The sequence below is a fragment of the Vicugna pacos genome, chromosome 14, assembly GCF_048564905.1.
Source record: "Vicugna pacos chromosome 14, VicPac4, whole genome shotgun sequence".
In the NCBI taxonomy this organism is placed as follows: domain Eukaryota; kingdom Metazoa; phylum Chordata; class Mammalia; order Artiodactyla; family Camelidae; genus Vicugna; species Vicugna pacos.
In genome coordinates, this window is record NC_133000.1 from 11671717 (window position 1) to 11691699 (window position 19983).

Here is a 19983-nt window from a genome sequence, read left to right on the forward strand (position 1 = left end):
AAGTAGACTTTTCTAAGAATTTAAAAGAAAAGATCATAGATGCAGTTGATACCTGAGCAAACTTTCGTTAAAATTGTCATTACTGTAAATGAGTTCGAAGGCGGTAAAGAATGGTGGTCAAAATGCAAATTTGAGGATCAGCCTTGAGCTCTGGGTCCCAGAGCAAGTGGTTTGACTTCCGTAAACCTCAGGTGCCAAACGTGTAAAACCGAATAGAGTGGTTAAGAGGATTAAGGAGGCAACGCATGTAAAGCGCTTGGCACTTTGCCTGCCACAGTAAGCATTTGAACAGCAGGAGCTATTATTCTGTATTATTGTGTTGTTCCGAAAGACCACTGGCAGGTAGTAGAGGAGAAAACACTTGAACTGTAATAGCCATCGTATGTTGGAGACCCTAATGAAGGCGACTCGTGATGCCAGAACAGGAGGTAAGAGCTGTTGCAATTTCCAGGGGTGTTCATAGATATGATGGACCATTCAGACGCTGCAGGTGAAAATAATTGTTTCCGGAAATACCTTTGTAATATGTTCTGTAGAAACCCCTTTGGGTTCTCTCTGCCCCCAGGAACGGCAAGAGGAACTGTGCCGACATCCGTGTTGTCCTATTCTGACTACATATCCCGGCCCGAGGACCACACCAGCGTTATTCGCTTTGACAAAGACGAGCGGGAGAAAATGTGTCGGGTTGTCATCATCGACGACTCCTTGTATGAAGAGGAGGAAACGTTCCACGTTCTCCTGAGCATGCCCATGGGGGGCAGAATCGGACCAGAGTTCCCAGGGGCTCAGGTGACGATCGTCCCCGACAAAGACGATGGTAAGTACCGAGTCACCTGGCAATTATTCCTCCTCCCAGGCAGGCCAACGTCAGGCACAACCTTCTAAACAGAAAGATGAGAGTGTGAATGAATTTTAACGTGCATGTTTATTTTATACTGGATTTTATAGTGTGATTAAGTTTCTACCTTGGCTGCGTCAATCAATTTGTCTTTCTTGATTTAGTGTTTTGAAAGGGCAAAGTCACGCCCCCGTGTGTTCTTCCCTCTGTACAGTTTCTTGTACGATGCCATTTACCCTTAGGTGATTAATTTTTTTAAATTACATGGTGAAGAATTGAAGCAATTTTAATTAACAACTTATGGTTTTACTGGTTTTGCTTTGACTGTAAAAGCTTATCTTTTGTAACTTGGATCTTTGTGTTTGAACTCGATTAACAAAGAAACCCATCAGACAAGGCTTAAATGAAGATCTAGAAAGGTAACAATTATATGGAAAATTAAGTCCAACAGGAAGCTAGCTGTCTGCCCCCAGAAGGAGATGGTGTATCCTAGACAATTCTTCCTGATGGAAACCTAATTACCATAAAATAATCTCTTTTTCTGAACAGAAAAAGGAGCAAAAGGGTCTTTGAGACAGTTTGTGCTTTCTTGTGAGAAAAGAGAGAGCAAGAGGAAAGATCATGGGGAATCTAGTGGGGGAAGTGAGAGCGGTAAACTGAGAGACGGGACCCCCCAGTACTTGAATATTTTTCCTGCCTTCTTGAATTTCTCCTAGTAGATGAAAGAGGAACAAACTGAATCTTTTGGTTCAGAGAGAAGCTGGAGGAAATTTAAAAGACTTTAATACCAAATAATCTGAAAACTCAGAAAGTTGAAAATAACCCACCAGGGAAGGGTTTTCCAACGCTTTCTGCCCTCATTGCTGCATCCATCTCTGTGGCAGTGGGTGTACCACATGACTTATCAACCAACTAAGTGTCCCCTGACTGAAATGAAACAAATCCTTTGTAACTTTGTAACTCGGAGCAATCCGGATTTTAAAAAAGGAATTGATTCTCCAAAGCTAGATTATTCCTCAGTGAAGTTAAAGGATGCTATTTCTCTGCTTGCCAAAGTGGAGGACCAAGACCTGGACCAAAAGTGACTTTTCTTAGGTGCAAATGTTTGAAAATCTCAGCTGGGACCGTAGGTTTTCTCTGTACTAGCTCTTAATTGTAGAACAGGGGCTCAGAGGACAGAAATAGTGTCCTGATTGACTCTGTGCTACATCTTGAAGAAACAGCTAAAATCTTCATTGTGTTTGGAAGAGACTTACACATGAGCAACATGCTGACATAAGAACAGTGCTCTCATTTTGTGCAGATCTCCTAAACATGATTGTGTTCAGTCCTTAGTACTTCAGTGAAGGTTACGATTTAATACCTCAGCCTTTGTTCATTAGGATGAGTGTTAAGTCAGTGCTAACAATATTTCACTAATCTTTGCTGTCAGTCTTTGGAAGTTAATTAAAGAACGTTTAAGCTAAATCCATTTTCCGCTTTTGTTTGCCAACCCGCAGGGGTTTTAGCTAAAGTGGCTGGCTTCGTCGACCACCCTGGAAAAATTACCATGCTGGTAGATATAAACCAAGGGCATATAAAAGGCAGCATGGTGAGGCCGGTGGTAATTCAGTGCCATTCAAAAGCTTACTGACATCAGAAAAGCTTTCTCAACAGCAGGAGGACCATAGAGAAGAAAACATTTCTAGTGCTAGAAAAATACATCGTGGTATGATGTGTGGGTCAAATCCATTTTATTCATTGGTACAGGGCTGAAAGACTTGGTCACCATCCTTTTTATTCCTGGATACTATTATTTGTATTTGAGTAAACTAACAACTTGATGAAACAAAGTTACGTTCTGTATTTAGTATGCTTGAGCCAGAACAATACTTAAAGTCAAGAAATGGAAAAATGAGTTTCTAACTGCTCAGAATATCAATGCACTGCAGCCATTAACAGACTGTTTAATGTAGTTGGTAGAGCTAAGGATTTAGTGAAAGCCAATGGGTGTTTAATGGGTTCCTAGTCTGTGAGAGGCATTGCAAGAATGCACTGAATAGTAATGATCATACCAGTTTTTCCACATAAGAAGGATGCTAGTTTAATGATATAGATAACATATCCTTTGAAAACCAAAATAAGATAAAAGAGAACATATATGAAATGTCTTACATTTAAAAAAAATTAATCTCACATGCCACACACACAGCAAATATGTCATGCATTTTTTTTACTCAGTGTCACAGATGGGGACGATAAAGTCATTTAAGACATAAGCCAGGATCTCACAATGCTTAAAATCTGTTTGGGGGGAAAAGCTAAGCCCATAAAAGATTAAAGGAGAATAATTTATTTCAATCATAATTTGAAACAGGACAAAGGAGACAGAAGAAGACAGAGTGTGATTGAAAGCAAGTGCATGATCACTCTATGAGCCAGAGGAGGAACAGATGAAGGCTTTAATAGATGGGATGGATTTAGAATGATTGGAGAAGAAGGCAAAAGATTCCAAGATTGTACGCATGAAAGCAAGAGGGAGAGGAAGACTTGGGAACAGTGGGCAATCCAATCCGGTCGGGTTGCCTTTTCTGAGGACGGTTCAGTGCCCAGCTTCTAGGGTTAGGGGTTGGGAAATCGAGGCTATGGGTGCACTTTTGCTGCTTTCTAGTCAAGGAATCTTCGCCAATCCACTTGTCTTCTTGTACCTGTTCTCCTCATTTGAGCATATTATCACCTGAGTTTCTTAATATACAGAATTTTCATGAGAACCAAGTAGCATGTGTATGACAGCACTTTAAAAACTAGCTAAACAGAAGAAAAGTTGGGAGTCATCGACAGCTGACTCTGAAAAAATAGGTTGGAAGCTCACTGTGGATGCCCTTGAATAAAATAAGAGGTTCTGAGTTTGTTCGGTGGGAGCACCTGAAAGCTTCCGGACAAAAGGGTGCAATAGTCAGAGTGGTGTTTGGAGGTTATTAATTAGCTAGCAGTATAAGTGAACAGGAAAGGAACCAAAACGGGAAATGGATGAGTAGGGTGAGGACTTTGGAACTGGAAAGGCAACAAGCCACTGTCTAGGAAAAACCCTGCTATGAGTTGGACCTCATGTAAGGAAGAAGGAGGAGGGAAATTTTAAAAATATGTATCTAAAAACATTTGTGCTTGACGAGTTCAAAGAATGGAGAACCCATTTATTATAGGAAGTTAAGAGAGGGAACCAGTCTAGAGAAAGGAAGTTGGGAGAAGATAAGAAACTCTGTTTAAACATGCCAAGTTCAGGTTACCAGGGCAACAAGCCTTGATAAATATGGAACTGACAGAGCTGGAGTTAGAGATTTGTAAGCCTCGCATCTGATGGTGACGGCTGAAATCAAGAGGATACATGGAAGAGAACACGTGCAGCACATTCTCTGACATAAATCACAACAGTGTTCTCCTAGGGCAGGCTACCCAGGCAATAGAAATGAAAACAAAAAGAAACAAATGAGGCCTGATTAAACTTACAAGCTATTGCACAGCAAAAGAAACCATAAGCAAAACACAAAGACAGCCTATAGACTGGGAGGAAATACTTGCAAACTATGTGACTGACAAGGATGTACACACAGCTCATGCAACTCAATGACAACAACAACAACAAGATCAGTCAAAAATGAGCAGAGGACCCAGACAGACATTTCTCCAATGAAGACATACAGATAATATCGCTAATCATCAGAGACATGTAAGTCAAATCTACAATGAAGTATCATCTCGCACTGGTCAGAATGGACATCATGAAAAAGTCCACAAACAACCAATGCTGGAGAGGGTGTGGAGAAAAGGAAGCCCTCCTACACTGTTGGTGGGAAGGCACTTTGGTGCAGCCACTGTGGAGAACATTGTGGAGATTCCTTAGAAAACTAAAAATCAAGTTACCATATGATCTAGCAGTCCCATTCCTGGGCATACATCTGGAGAAAACTCCAATTCAAAAAGATATATACACCCTATTGTTCATAGCAGCACTGTTTACAACAGCCAAGACGTGGAAGCAGCCTAAATGTCCATCGACAGATGATTGGATAAAGAAGATATGGTATCTATATAGATCCATTGTATGTATGTATATGTATATATAATGGAATACTACTCAGCCAAAAAAAAGAATGAAATAATGCCATTTGCAGCAACATAGATGGACCTAGAGATTATCATACTAAGTGAAGGAAGTCAGACAGAGAAAGACAAATACCATATGATATCACTTATATGTGGAATCTAAAAGAATGACACAAATGGACTTATTTACAAAACAAAAACTCACAGACATAGAAAACAAACTTATAGTTACTAAAGGGGAAATGAGTGGGGAGGGATAAATTGGGAGTTTAGGATTAGCAGATACACACTACTATATACAAAATAGATAAACAGCAAGGTCCTAGTGTATAGCAGAGAACTACATTCAATAGTTTATAATAATCTATAATGAAAAAGAATATTTATACGTATAACTGAATCACTATGCTGTATGCCAGAAACCAATACAGCATTGTGAATCTTCAATTTTTTTAAACAAAGAGGATACACGAGAACTTAAGAAGAAAGAGAGGGTGAAAAGTGCAAGTTACTATGCAGCGGGCTTCACGTATATTTAAGATAAATCTGAAAAATAAAGTGGAATAATGAAAGGTTATTAGAATATATTTCTACTAAACGTTAATATGCAGGTTGTTTTGGCTGTTAGTTGCAAATAGTAATTAAATATCGTTATATAACAAGAAAATTGTGGAAATGTAGAAAATCGAGTACATTATTGGAGTTGACAGTAAGTATACCTCTTGGCCTATAAAACAAACTGATTTTAAATGTTGCTTCTTTTTAAAAGAAGTAAAAACTACAGTAGTGTAGTTTAGTTCCCTTGGTTTGTACCTCCTTCCGGTCAAACATAAACAATTCTGTGATAAAGAATCACTTCTCATCACTTATTTTTTTACTGCACTGGTTTCAGAGAGGGGTTTTGAAATTATGGGATTAATTCATTTTTAACAGACTCATGAGCAGGAGAAGGTAAGAAGAAAGAACATTTGTGAATGCAAAAGAGCGTGTCATTCACTAAATGTGAGTAGGAGGGTCCAGAGGAGGGAGACTTCCCAGGCTGGGACTTGGAGGACCCCAGTGTTCCCTACGTAATGCTGGACCTGGCTGGACTCAGAGCCCAGCAGGCCAGCCGTAAACCAGGAGCAGCGCCACACGGGGCTGGGATGCAGGGACACATATTAAAATAAAGGCAAGTGAGCAAGGGTCTGAGGCGACAGGAGTGGGTTCATTAGCAGTGGGGCTACATTTGACTCAACCTGATAGTGTCGCGGACTCGAAAGGACCGTGCTGCTCTGCTGTTGCAAACTCCCCTGGTCTCTTTGAAACTGCTGATACAGTGTACTGCTCCCCGCAGGAGAGGCGTTAAGAGCTTTGTTCCTCTTCGCACACGCCAGCCTGGCAAGCAGCCACCTGGACCTCTCCTGCCAGTCGCAGGAAAACAGTCACCGCTGTTACCAGAAAAGGCGAAGGCTCCAGCCTGCTGTGCGAGAACGCTAACCATTTTGTATAATTCACACTGAAGAATGACCTGACGGCTCACAAGAAAGTGAGCACAGGGGAACTGTGCCAGGACAGAGGGCCAGTTCGCCCAGAAACCAGCTTTCAAATCCATGGAGTGTGAACTTGCAGGTGCGGCCCCTGCTAGGGCGGTCCTCAGACCTTACGGCTGCAGTGAATTGAATAGGATCATAGTGTTCACGGCACTAAACGAACTCACGTCTCTATTCCTCAGGGCTCCACAGATATCCTGTATGTCATGTAATAATGACTATAATATATAGTCACAGGCAACTATTATATGTAATAATAGCGTAGGTGTGCTAAGCCTTTTACGTCCATGATTTCGTCTAACACAGACACACAAACTATGAGCATGGTCACGCTGTGCCTCAGTTGTTATCCGTGAGCAGTTAGGCAACCTGCTCCAGGTCAGAGAGCTGAGAGGCATCTAGCCAGGCTGAGCAGAGTCCGCGGCACCGGCCGCTGGGCTGGCCACCTCGCGGTGGACGGGCAGCGTGCATATTGCTTATGTATTCTACACTGTGATGCTGAAAAGCAGCACGAGGCATCCTGACCGAGAACTTTACAGGATGAAACAAGCTGCATACGCTCCTGTGCCTGCAGCCCCAGAGCATCCTAGGAGACTTAAAATGTTAGTAGTTACAGATACGAGGCTGACTTGTACGGGAACCATTTTGGCTCACCTTTTATCAATTATAATTCCACCAGGATCATTAGGGGAGTATATTAGTGGAGTCTGGCACTTCAGTTGCACAAGGAAAAGCATTGTTTTCCCACATCATTTAGCAAATTGCCCAGTGGAAGGGGTTGCCCTTCTGAAGGACTGGGTTTGGGCTGTCTTGTCAAGTCCTTATGGAGAAATGCCGTCTTGTGTTTGTTTTGTCTTTTTCCTGGTAACGCTATCTGCCTGACTCCCGTCTTTTCCACATAGGAGAGTAAATGCTGACCATGTAAGACCATCTTGTAAATGTCAAAGGATAAATATTGCTCATTTATTATCACTCAAACCCTGATCACTAAATATTTATAGGAACCTCAATATCTCAGTCATAGAGGAATTCCATTTTAGTGCTAAAGAACACATCAATCTGAGAAGCAACTTCTCAGACACTAGACTCCAGAGTTTGTACACTTAAAATCATTAAAAGAGATATTACAATGAAAAACAATAAAATATATGAGGTTGAATAATTAGAAAAGATCTCTAATTGTTAGTGTTTGCATCAGAAATTCCAAATTATTCACCAGCAACCAGTATTCTTTTGTTGAAATCATGAAGTGCAAAGAGAATGCCAGTAAACCAAAGCTGCAACTTGGCTGAAAGCGAAAGGTTTGAAGTCTTGACCTGCAAGTTCCTTGATGTAAACAGAAGCCAGAGGCTATGAAATACTACTGTGAAATCACAGACGTCTGAGTCTTTTTTAAGTCCAGACAGTGCGCTGTGTACCAATGGCCTGTTGCTGAGAACATATACTTCATAAAATCCATTACTAAACAGACATAGCTTCTCCTTTTATTGTATTAGAATGAAAAATTAAGAAAAACATTTTGGAATATATATATACTATTTTCTGACCCTGTCGATATATCAGTTGGTCACTGTGGAAATGTGAAACCTGCTAGTTTGCTTCCTGAAGAAACTTGCCACCAACCGGAAGTAGTTCTTGAGTTAGTGGTCCCAACGGAGCCACCAGGTTCCCTGTACCTTCCTTTCTCTTCACAGATAGATGTAACCTTTCACAGGAGTGAGAGAGGTTTCGTGATTTCCTGAGGAAGCAGGTCTCCATTCTGCCCTACAGAGGCAGACACTGGAATCTCTTTTTTTCCTCCCTTCATTCCTAGTTTATAAATCATAAACATATGTTTTTTGTCATTGGCCTTAAATCTTCCTTTAAATGATGTGGAGACACTTGCTACTGACCTTGAGAGATACAAGATTACCTGGTAAATTGTATGGGTAGTAGGTATCGTTGGATAAAACCAGCAGACGACATCATGCTACAAATAATCCCATTAATAATCTGTGTGAGGCGTGTAAAATGTAGCTAAAACTGAAAACACTATCCTCTTTTCTTTAGTAACGGTTTGAAGCACTTAAAACTTATGGCTAAAACTTTCCCTTCATACTTCTGGAGAAATAAAGCATTCTCTTCATCCTTGCTCTAAGAAACAGGTCTTCATTCTGCCAGAGTGAAACAGACAATGGATATAATATATATTCAGAGATTTATGTATTTAAAGCATTTGCTGAGCATCTCTAATGCACCAGATGTTGTGACCGCGGATTTGTCCTGCCCTCACTCCGTATATATTCACATCAGCACAGTGTACCACTTCGTAGCACCCCCCTGAGTCGTGGCCACTCCCCACGGCACCAAAGACACCATGGTGAGCAAGGCTGGCCCAACCTACAGAGGATTCCAACAGGGAAACAGGCAAACAGATACAAAATGGCAACTGAAAAAACCAGGCTCTGTGTGCAACGGGTGCTTTCAAAGGGGCACCCAGTGCGACCCGAGGGTCCAGAAAAGCCACACAAAGAAGCAAGAAGGCTGAGCCACTGATGTGTATTGTCACATGTGCCCCCAGGCTGGGACAGTCTCTTAACTGTGAAGACAACTGCACTGTCCAGATGACCCAAATCACCGCACAGGTCAGCAGTCACTGAGTTAAACACAGTCCTGTGACAAGAAATAAGTTGGTTGGTAGAGCTTCAATAGGCAGGACTTAAAAAAAATAAGTCAGAAGAGTTGGGATATTGACATTGTGAGAGAAAAATAGCTTTCCTTTTACGCTGCGTAGGGCTGAAATACATCTCAGCTTCAATTTCCCTAAGGCTGTTTCAATGACAGTCTGCTTCACAGTCCCCGGAAGGACGCTGCAAAGCTAAAACTCTGTGCTTCAAAATGCCAACAAGATGCTCATTCTTCTTGTTTTTTTGTTGATCAAGACTCACACTTATTCAGAGGGGGTAATTTTCAGGATGGCACTCACTGCCAGGGAAAGCTTTAAAAAGCCAAAGCCATAAAGCCCTTTACAATCTCAGTGCTGCGAGGTAATCCTGTGAGTCCAAGATCAAGTTATAAATAGTATTGATGCCGTTTGCAGCAGCATGGATGGACCTGGAGATCATCATTGTAAGTGAAGAAAGCCAGATAGAGAAAGAAAAAATGCCATATGAGATCACTCTTATGTGGAATCTAAAAAAATGACACAACTGAACTTATTTACAAAACAGAAACAGACTCACAGACAAAGAACAAGCTTACGGTTACCAGGGGGGAAAAGGCGTAGGAAGGGATAAATTAGGAGTTCGAGATTTGCAGATACTAACTACTATACATAAAATAGGTTAACAGCAAGTTTATACTGTACAGCACAGGCAGCTATATTCAGTATCTTGTAGCAATCTATAATGAAAAAGAACATGAAAAGGAATATATGTATGTGTACGTATGACTGAAACGTGACGCCGTGCACCAGAGACACACAGCAGTGTAAACTGACTAGACTTCAGTAATTTAAAACAATTTTTTTTAATAGTATAGGAACTGCTTTTACACTTTGTGCATCGGCGGTGTGCGACCTCCAGCTCAGTAAGCTGGTGAAATGCTACCTACACGACATAAAAGGCTTGAAAGAGGCGCAGAGATTCACGCCCGCTTTCCAGGGGATCGTTACCCTTCCAGCGAATCTAGCTTGCATGTCTTAACTGACAGTGGTCCAGAGTGCATGTTTGGAAATTCTTTGAAATGTCAGTACATCTTACTAGCACAGGACTGGATCTAGTTCAGTATACTCAGAGGACAAATAAACTATTAGCAGGAGCTGTTTGATTAATTCTCTGAGGAGAGCTTCGTTACCTTGTTCAAAACATGACATCCCTTGACATTTCTGTGAAGTGGGAGATGCCATTAAACTCTTGTGTTGTAATGATGGGAGACCCAGTAATTTAGTTATGTATGGTGTCTGTTTCTTCTTTTTCTTTTGAAACAGTGAAAGTAATACAAAGGTATGTGAGTCACCATGGCCCTAGTTCCTTAGTTTCTGAAAGAAATCAAAGCAGATCAAGAAAAAAAAAATGAGAGCAGTTAGTCTTTGCTCTAACCTGGTTTTCCTCCTGTATTCCTAACCTTGGTGAGTAGTTCTGCCATGACTAGATTCCTACCTCCCGCTCCCCACCCCACATCCTTGATTCTGTCTCCTTTGTATCTCTGAATGTTGCATCCTCACTATCTTTGCCCATCTGAACTGCCACCACCTTGTCCGAGCCAGCTTCCTATCTGGCCTAGATCCTGCAGTTGCTCACTAATCTCTCTGTCGCTAGTGCTCACCGCCCACCCCCCACCACAGTGTATCCATCCTCTAGACCCTTCAGTGATGTTTGAATCACATCCTTCCTGTTCTTAAAACTGAGCCTCCCTCTCATGTGATAAATTCTAGGACAAGGTTCCCGCCCCTTAGCTTAGCACCCGTGATCTGGCTATTACCTTCGGTTTTCTCCCAGCCCCCATCACCTCGCCCCGCATAGCACACCAGCCGCGCCAAATTCTCTGCAGTCCCAAGCACTTGCGGCTGTCCACTCACCCTCTGCTCTAGTACTGCTTGGAAAGTCCGCCCACTCCGTTGTCTCATACCTCACCTGGATATGAATTAGCCTCAGATATCTGACTGCTAATAATAATAATAACTCAGCCCAGCTGAGCACTTACTATGTGCAGGTAATGTGCTAAGTGTTTTATGGCCTTCTTATTTAGTCCTTTAAAAGAAAACACCCACAATAAAGGTCAGGGGAGAACTAAGAGGAATGAGGGAAGACGCAGAGGAGAGTGATAATCATAAAGAGAAGAGGATGAAGATTCAGGAAGACAGGGGTGGTCCACAGTGTTAAATTCTGCAGAGATTTAAAAAATAAAAAGGGCAAAGATTTGCAACATGGGGTTGAATGCTGAGAAGAGAAGGGTGCCAGTCAACTTGGAGAGAGTATTTCTGGAGTGTTTTGGAGGTTGAAGCTTATATCAGCAAGTTTCAAAGTTAATGGGAGCTGGAAAAGTGAAGGTAATGGATAGTCTTTCAAGTTTAAGATCCGATAGTGGTGCTTGTGGCCATGGACTAAAGGGTGATAACATCGAGGGAAAGATTCTTTGTGATGATTTTAAGCTGAAAAGAAAAAGTGAGAAGGTAGATAAAGATTGATAACACAGGTAACGTAATAAAATCAGCAGTCCAAGCCAAGCACTTAGAATCACACCATGCGTGGAGACACAGGCTAGTCTTAGGAAGCCGTGTTGTCTGGTGGCTAACCCTGGCTCCCCCTTATAAGATAAATCATCTTGGGACAGTTACTTAACCTTTTAGTACCTCATAACAGCACTTACCTCACAGGACCGTTACGAAGAATAAATAAATTAATACAAGTGAAGCACTTAGAACACCAGTGTGTTTAGCTACCGTGATTAGTATTGTCAAGATGAGTACAAGGGCGTGTTCACTTCTATTTCAACTACTGGACCAGGCACTCTTCCAAGACGAGGGCTGCATCTTTATCAGCATCTTCAGCACAGAGCCCATTGCCTGGCCCACGATAGGTGTTCAGTGACCATGCACCACCTGGATGGATGAATGCATGAAAGCAGGCAGGTTGGCCAAGGCTACCTTTCTCAACACTCCTACTATTGCTATTTTTATAGTATTTTTAAAAATTCAGACTGAAAGTATAAAGCTTTATTTATCAAAAAATATATATATACAGGGAGTGTGTTTATAAAATGCCAAGACTTCTAAGAATGAAATATGTGCCTTTTAGTTCATTTGAATTTCCCTAGGTCCTCCTCTGAAAACCGATGGCTAATCTCTCACCTGAAGGCTGCAGAGAGTCATTGCTGTTGCTCTAGAAAGCTCTGTCTGCTCGAGCTTATGTTCAGCTGTTAGAATATAGATGCTAGACAAATTCTGGAGAGGCTGTGGAGAAAGGGGAACCCTCCTACACTGCTGGTGGGAATGCAGTTTGGTGCAGCCACTGTGGGAAACAGTATGGAGATTCCTCAAAAGACTAGGAATAGACTTACCGTATGACCCAGGAATCCCACTCCTGGGCATATATCCAGAAGGAACTCTACTTCAAAATGACACCTGCACCCCAATGTTCATAGCAGCACTATTTACAATAGCCAAGACATGGAGACAGCCTAAATGTCCATCAACGGATGACTGGATAAAGAAGAGGTGGTGTATTTATACAATGGAATACTACTCAGCCATAAAAACCAACAACATGACACCATTTGCAGCAACATGGATGCTCCTGGAGAATGTCATTCTAAGTGAAGTAAGCCAGAAAGAGAAAGAAAAATACCATATGAGATCGCTCATATGTGGAATCTAAAAAACAAAGCATAAATACAAGACAGAAATAGACTCATAGACATAGAATACAAACTTGTGGTTGCCAAGGGGGTCGAGGGTGGGAAGGGATAGACGGGATTTTAAAATTGTAGAATAGATAAACAAGATTATACTGTATAGCACAGGGAAATATACACAAGATCTTATGGTAGCTCACAGAGAAAAAAATGTGACAATGAATATGTATATGTTCATATATAACTGAAAAATTGTGCTGTACACTGGAATTTGACACAACATTGTAAAATGATTATAAATCAATAAAAATGTTTTAAAAAAAAGAATATAGATGCTAAACAGCTTCTTAGTGGCATTTTATTTATCTGAACACTAATAGCCTTGAATTGGCTTTTAACTTTCCCCATAAAAGCCATTTATTTAGCTGTCCAAGTCCATCACCAACCTCCTCCCCGAGCTCCGTCTTAACCACCTGGCTCACACAGCTCAGCCCTAACCCAGGGCTGCTGCTTCCACCCCCGGAGGTGCTATGCTTTTTTTATTTTTAATTTATCTTTTTAAAAATATTAAACAGCCTTTTGTGCACTATAAATTGAAACAAAACACAAATTTAAAGGATGAAACACAATGTTATCTTAGGACCCATAGATTTATCTGGATATGGGAAGTCATGTGAAAACCATCATGCCTCCATTTTTCCTATCTGGGTTTGCAGTTTCTCCTTAGTTTGCAAACCATTTGTGAGAAAGAATGGTTTTCGAACTCCTGTTTTTCCTGGAGGGGAAGCAACTGTTTCTTTCCAGTAAGGAAGGAGACAGTCGGCATAAACAGGTTGCGGGGAAGTTGAGTGAGAGAAATAGCAGCCAACTCGGATCATCACGGGCAAGAGGAGCAGCGGTCCGAGAGGGGCAGGAGGAACGTGCCTAGACCTGCAAGTCCATGAGTGATCGGTCTTCGCACGGCTGGGCTGGGTGGTCTCCACACTGAAGACCAGAAAGCCAAGAACCAAAGAGGCTGACTTCTCCAAAGTCCGGCATTCAGAGGTGGCTGAAGGAGGACCAGCACTCATGGCTCTTAGAACAGTTCCCTGGATTGATTTCCCACCACATCACAGGAGGATGGAAGATTCCCAGGACCCTTTTCAGGTCCTCCACTAGGAAGCAACGGAGCAGAGTCAGCAGCTGCTACTGAGTCCCACTCACAAGGAGAAAGAAGTCGAATTCTTACCAAAAAGGAGCACCTCCTCTCAGCATGAAATGCAACAGCTTCAGCTGTTTATCCTGGAGTCCCTTCCTTTGCCGCCTGCCGGCATGTTTCAAGTGTCAATTGTCGAACGGTCTGTGGTCAAGATTATTTATTTTTCGAGTGTCAACCACATGCTTTTTTCCTGAGACCTCACACAGACCGTGTTTGTCATCATGTTGGCCGTGATCTTTCTTAATTCAGCTGTTGGGATTCCCACATGAATCACCCTGATGTCAAAGTCTCCACGAATCCTGAAATCTTGCTTATGAAGTTCGCTTTAGTCAGCAGGATTGAAAATGTACATGTGTATCTTCTGATCGACGGGTTTTGGCGCAGTAACAATTTTAAATGAATGGAGAGTTTAAGCATAGGGTGACATCTTGTTTTCTTTTCTGGTTTGATCTTGTTTTTTTAATGAAGAAATTTATCATTGCAACTGAAGGATACTGATCTATAACATAGTCTAAATATTTCTTACGTGTCTCTCTCTTTGCAGAATCTTACTATACATCATTAAAGAAAATACCCTAAAAATGTTCACCTTTCCAGGTAGTTAATCATTTGCAGGAAGAGTACTACATGATGGAACATGCACAGATTTTACAGTCTTAGAGGCTTACATTTGAACCCTGCTTCTACTGCATATGAGCTTTGTGACCTTGGGACAATTAATCTCCTAACGTTCAATTTAATTTTGTTTATAAACTGCAGATAAAACTAACGACCTTGCAAGGCTGTTGGGAGCACTGTAGGCAATAGAACAAAGATGCTAGAGACAGATTCGATGTGACCTGCAGAGGCAGACACTCAATGAAAGTAACTATCCCATCGTAATATTATTCCTGCATTAACTTTAATGTCAGTTGGTGTGTTCTCACAAGATGAGCTTTACAGGCATAATGATTGCTTTGGATTAGAAACCCTGGAAGCAGTATCAGGCTTAGTCTTATGTCTCCACACATTTTTCATGACCTCCCATATGTCAGGCACCACGCTTCTCGTTGGAGTTTGTGGATGAACAATACTTGATTTCTGCCTTTGGGGAGGCCTCTGTCTAATGAGGAGGGTGATGGAGTGAATGAGGCATTTGGACACAGCGTGAAAGTACAATGTGAGAAGCATGGAAAGGCAGGACTTGCTTGACAGCTGCCAACCAGGGGGAGGTTATATGTGAAAATGGAAAGACACAAACTTTGCAGGACCTTGGAACTCTCAGATAATGAATTTTTGGAAGGCGCTTATTGCTCCCTGGAGAGCAGACCCCCCCCACAACACTGAGAAATACTGCAGCCAGTTGGTAAAGAGGCCAGACTCTGTTAATAGTAAGAAATATTTCAAAGATTTTAACAAGGGAGGGAGGGGGGAGACACTTTCTGCTCTGTAATTAAGACTTTTCTTAAATCTAATATTTTGAGGTTATGTTTAATGGAGGTATGTTGCACAGATTAATTCTTGCTTAGCAATAATAGTTTATTACGAAACTATTACATAAGTACCAAACAGAAGTACATCAACCAAATGGCAGTAGGCTTATCTTCCTCACCAAACCCACCGCCTCTCCCTTGAGGTCACGGAAGTCCAGTGTGGCTTTTCTACACACACAGTTACATGTATACATTTCCTCTTTACTTTGGTTAGAAGTCATTCTTGTTACATGTGCTCATGCTTGAGGCAGACAGTCTGACTTCCTTTCCACCTATTGGTTATCCTTGAACTCCTGGACTTCGGCGTCCTCATCTGCAAACTGGAGATGACAACAGTACCTACCTCAAAGGGTTATTAGTGCTTAGAGCAGTTCAGGCACACTGAAAATGCTCAATAAATATTTGTTACACCACTTGATCGAATTATGCATGTTATCATAACAATATATCATGAAGAACTTTTTGTGTCAGTATGTATAAACTAACTCTTTTTAAGGGCTACGTAGTATTCAGTGTGGCTGTAACATATTTAACAATCCCTTATTGAAGAGTATTTAGGGTGTTTTCAGATCTTTTTCTATGACACGCATGGGGTAGTAAATATCATTTTTCACCTACACAAGGTATCATTTATTTCCCTGGTACTTGCCATATATATTCAATTTCAGATGCCATAAAGAATACTATTTAGGAAATCATAAATTTTAATCCATTGAGTTGAGAAATCAGTTAGTGACTCATGACCAGTTTTTCCTTCCCCTCCCTTGTTTATGTAATATGACGTCGTACAGGATAGAAACAAAAATTAAAACAGTTTTAAAAGCACTCTCCTAGAGGCGCGTTCTCAACAATATGTGTTAAATAGAGAATATTCAGCAAGCCTTCTTCAAATATTACTGGGTGGTGGAAAACTGATGATTGTGACATTTAAATTTCATGTTAAGCTTGTATTGACCGTGAAAAAGACAAAAGCCAGAGTTTTGAAGTGAAAGTAGATGGATAGTGAAATCTCTGATAATATTATCCTTTTTGGAGGAAGGCTTATCATGTATCCTCAGCTGAAATCTTGGGAAGATTCAGTCTTTATAAGCAGTTTAGACATGTACTGACTTTTCTTTATTCTTTCTGAGAAAATTACAGTTGGCAAGAAAAAGAAATGTCAAAATATGCCTCTAAACTGATACATACTCTTAAACTTATATAGTTGAACTTTATTTTTCAACAAGAATTTTGAAAATGCTTTTTAAAGACTAAATATGTGGTCATTCTTAAGAATGTATGTTTATCTACTTAAAGTATTTCTTGAAAGAAAAGTAGAAAGAGGCCCAGTAAAAATGATTTTAAACTATTTATAGCAGGAATTCTTCTAGTTTTTTTTTTCCTTCCTTGTTTTTCCTATTTACAAAAGTAATCAATGCTACTTATTTTAAAAAAATAAAATATATAACAGATTAATGTGTGTAAGAAATGTGTAGCAAAGGAGGTAAAAATTCCTCCTGTAAAAATTTTTTTCTTAGATAAACATCAAGGATCTCCTTGTTGTTTATCACAGGGAACGGTATTCAATTTCTTATAATAATATATAATGGAAAAGAATCTGAAAAGAATATATATATGTATGTATGTATGTATGTGTGTAACTGAATCTCATTGCTGTACACCTGAAACTAACATTGTAAATCAATCACACTTTAGTAAAAAATTTAAAAACTTTAAATAAAAAATTAATTTTTTACAGAAACATACAAAAATAATACAGCATAATATGCTCTATCTAAAATTAACCAATGTACCATTTTTCATGGTGGCCTCAGGTTGATTAAAGAAATCAAACACTATATATAAAACATCAAGTCCCCTCTGGCACCATTCAGTTGCCATAGTCCTCCTAAGTAGCAATGATCATAAATTGGATAACTATCTCTTTCAACTTGCTTGCTTTCTTTTTTTTTTCAAGTCAGCATTGTTTTCAAGATCTGATTATTTTCTGCATTTAGATGGATATTAATTGTCCATTTCCCTGCTGACATTGTAAGTGTAAATAATGTTGCATTAAACATATTTGTAAGTGTTTCCGAGTATGCATGTACAAAACTTCTCTAGGGTATATACCTTAAGGTTGAATTGATGGGTCATGCTGGTGTACAGTCTCAGTTCTACCAGGTATTGCAAAATCTCTCCAAAGTGATTGAGTCCATTTGCCTTCCTACCAGCAGTGTCTAAGAATGTCTGTTTTCTCCCCATATTGTTGAACTGTTTGGGTTTTGTTCATCTTTTAAGTATTAAATAATGTCTCATGTTAAGATATTTACATATAACAAAAAGTTTTTCTCTTCTGAGACTTAAATATTTGCATAATTTTTCAATTTTCCCATTTGCTGTTAGAATTTTTGTTGCAGGTTTATGGTAGTTTTTATTTTGAATACTAACCTCTTGTTTGCAGGGCAGGGATACATACATTAGACAAAAGTTATGTTGTGATTTTTTTTAATACTCCTACTAAATTGTTTTGCCTCACTTATCACTTTCTGAGCACTGTAAGATTTTAAAAACCCACTATAATTGTAGATTAATCAATATTTTCCTGTAATCTTACAGTTTTTGCCGCATATGTTTTAACACAGATGCGAGATTGTCAGATAATCTTGGTGGGTAGTTCTTTGGTGTTACGTAGAGTTCTTCTGTATTAATGATTATGCTTCAAATTGTATTTGAACTTTTGTTAATATTGCTACACCACCTTGCTTTTTTCCTGTTTGGCATCATACATACTTCTTATGTCCTTATATTTTTTTCATATTTTCCTCAAATTTTGTTTACAGCTTTTTTTTATGTATTTTGGGGTTTTTTTTAACCCAATTTGTTTTAAAAAAGAAAAGTTAAAGTTTACATTATTCTAATTATGGCAATATATTGGGGCTTTTTCTTTGGGGGTTCTGCTTATGTATTTTTCCTTTCCTTTTTTTTTTTCTCCACAGCTTCTCATTATGTCAAGAAGGTTTTCTTTATCCTCTGTTACTTTTATTCTCTGCTGGTTTCTGTTCTTTTGGCGCCGACTCATAATTTTAGTTCTCTACTATCTGCCTAACAAAGTTTACTGTCTTGAAAAAGACAAAGACATTGAGTAGTTTAGATATAACCCAACACTGTGGGTAACTTCCTTTCTGTTGTCTCAAGTTTTAATTTCAGCATTAAGTTGAAAATATCAGTTATAAGTATTAAGCGTGCAAGCAGCAGTTGTGTTTACCAGCAGATTTTGCTGATCGCTCAACAAAGTTTCTTGCTTCCACAGTTCTTGCCTTTGACTTCACTTTTTTTCTGCGCTTTTAGCAATTTCGCAGTGTGCATCTATAGGTGAGTAAAGCCTCTTCATCTTTGATGGCTGAAAATATCTATATTTTGTTCTCACTCTTGAATTATGTTTTCGTTTGGTTTCCATGACTCCAGTGTTGGTTCATAGCCTGTCTCCAAACTTGAGAGGCCAGCAGAACTGTTCACTTTTTCCTCCACTCACCACTGTGATGTTCTGTTGTTCTGTTACATTTTTAGTTCACAGAGATGCTAATCTTGTTTTGAGCTTAGTTCTCCTTTTTTTTTTTTATCAACAATGATAAAGGGGAAATCTTCAGAGCTACCAAAAAGAAATGACATATCTTTAATTCTTAATCTCATTGCTGTTAATGAAGCCCAGGAGAGAGTGTAAATCAGAAAGTTGTCTTTAACTAACATCAGTGTCTCCACTAGATTTTTTACCTTAAAAAAAAAAAAGAGAAAGATAAAAAAATCGACTTTGTAGCTTGGTTTCATTTTATGAATGAACAGTAATTCAACCAGTTCCCTTCTGATGGATTTTGGGCTTGTTTCCAGTTGCGCCCCAGTACAAATGAATTACAATAAACATACTTGTGTGTGAATTTTTGTACACTTGCTAGTATTTCTATATGATAATCCCTACGTATTGAATTGCAGGGTAAAAAAAATTATCTTTGTTAAAATCTTGTGACAGCCTTTTAATTATGACCCTTTAATTAAGGTTAGTTAGCTGAGTTAAGGGCACAGGCTTTATCTAGGGATAAATCGTGATCCATCATTTCCCTGATGTGTGACTTTGGACAAATCTCTTAATCTCCCTAATTCTTAGTTTCCTCATCTGCGAAAACAGGACTAATATAATGCACATTTCATAGGGTGGATGTGAGGACCAAGTGAAACGCTGAATTCAAAACAATTAGTGTGGTATCTACTCAGTTGCTTAAGACATTGAAATGAGCTACAGTGACCTGCAGATTGTTGAGACCTGGTGCTGATTCATGGCGGAGGCCAAGGGCTCTACGGGAAATCTCTGTACCTTCTGCCCAATCTTGCTGTGAACTGAGAAGTACTCTAAAAAAATACAGTCTATTAAAAAATAAGAAAGGAAAAGAGAAAACACTGGTGTCTAGGGGCACCCACTGGAAATTCTGATTCAGTAAATTGGAGGTAAAACAGAGCATCTCTATCTTTAACTCTCCTTGGATGATTCTAATG

General features: G+C 39.8%; 1 protein-coding gene across 2 annotated transcripts in view; it reads left to right on the forward strand.

Moving 5' to 3' along the window:
• Positions 1 to 19983, forward strand: part of FREM2 (FRAS1 related extracellular matrix 2) — a 133918-nt gene that overhangs the window by 74626 nt on the left and 39309 nt on the right. For both annotated transcript variants that reach the window (XR_012079950.1, XM_072976152.1), the window contains exon 6: positions 566 to 817. Coding sequence is in view for 1 of the 2 variants with exons in the window: in XM_072976152.1 (XP_072832253.1) it covers positions 566 to 817 (252 nt within the window). In the remaining variant the exon portion in view is untranslated. The remainder of the gene's footprint in view (positions 1 to 565; positions 818 to 19983) is intronic.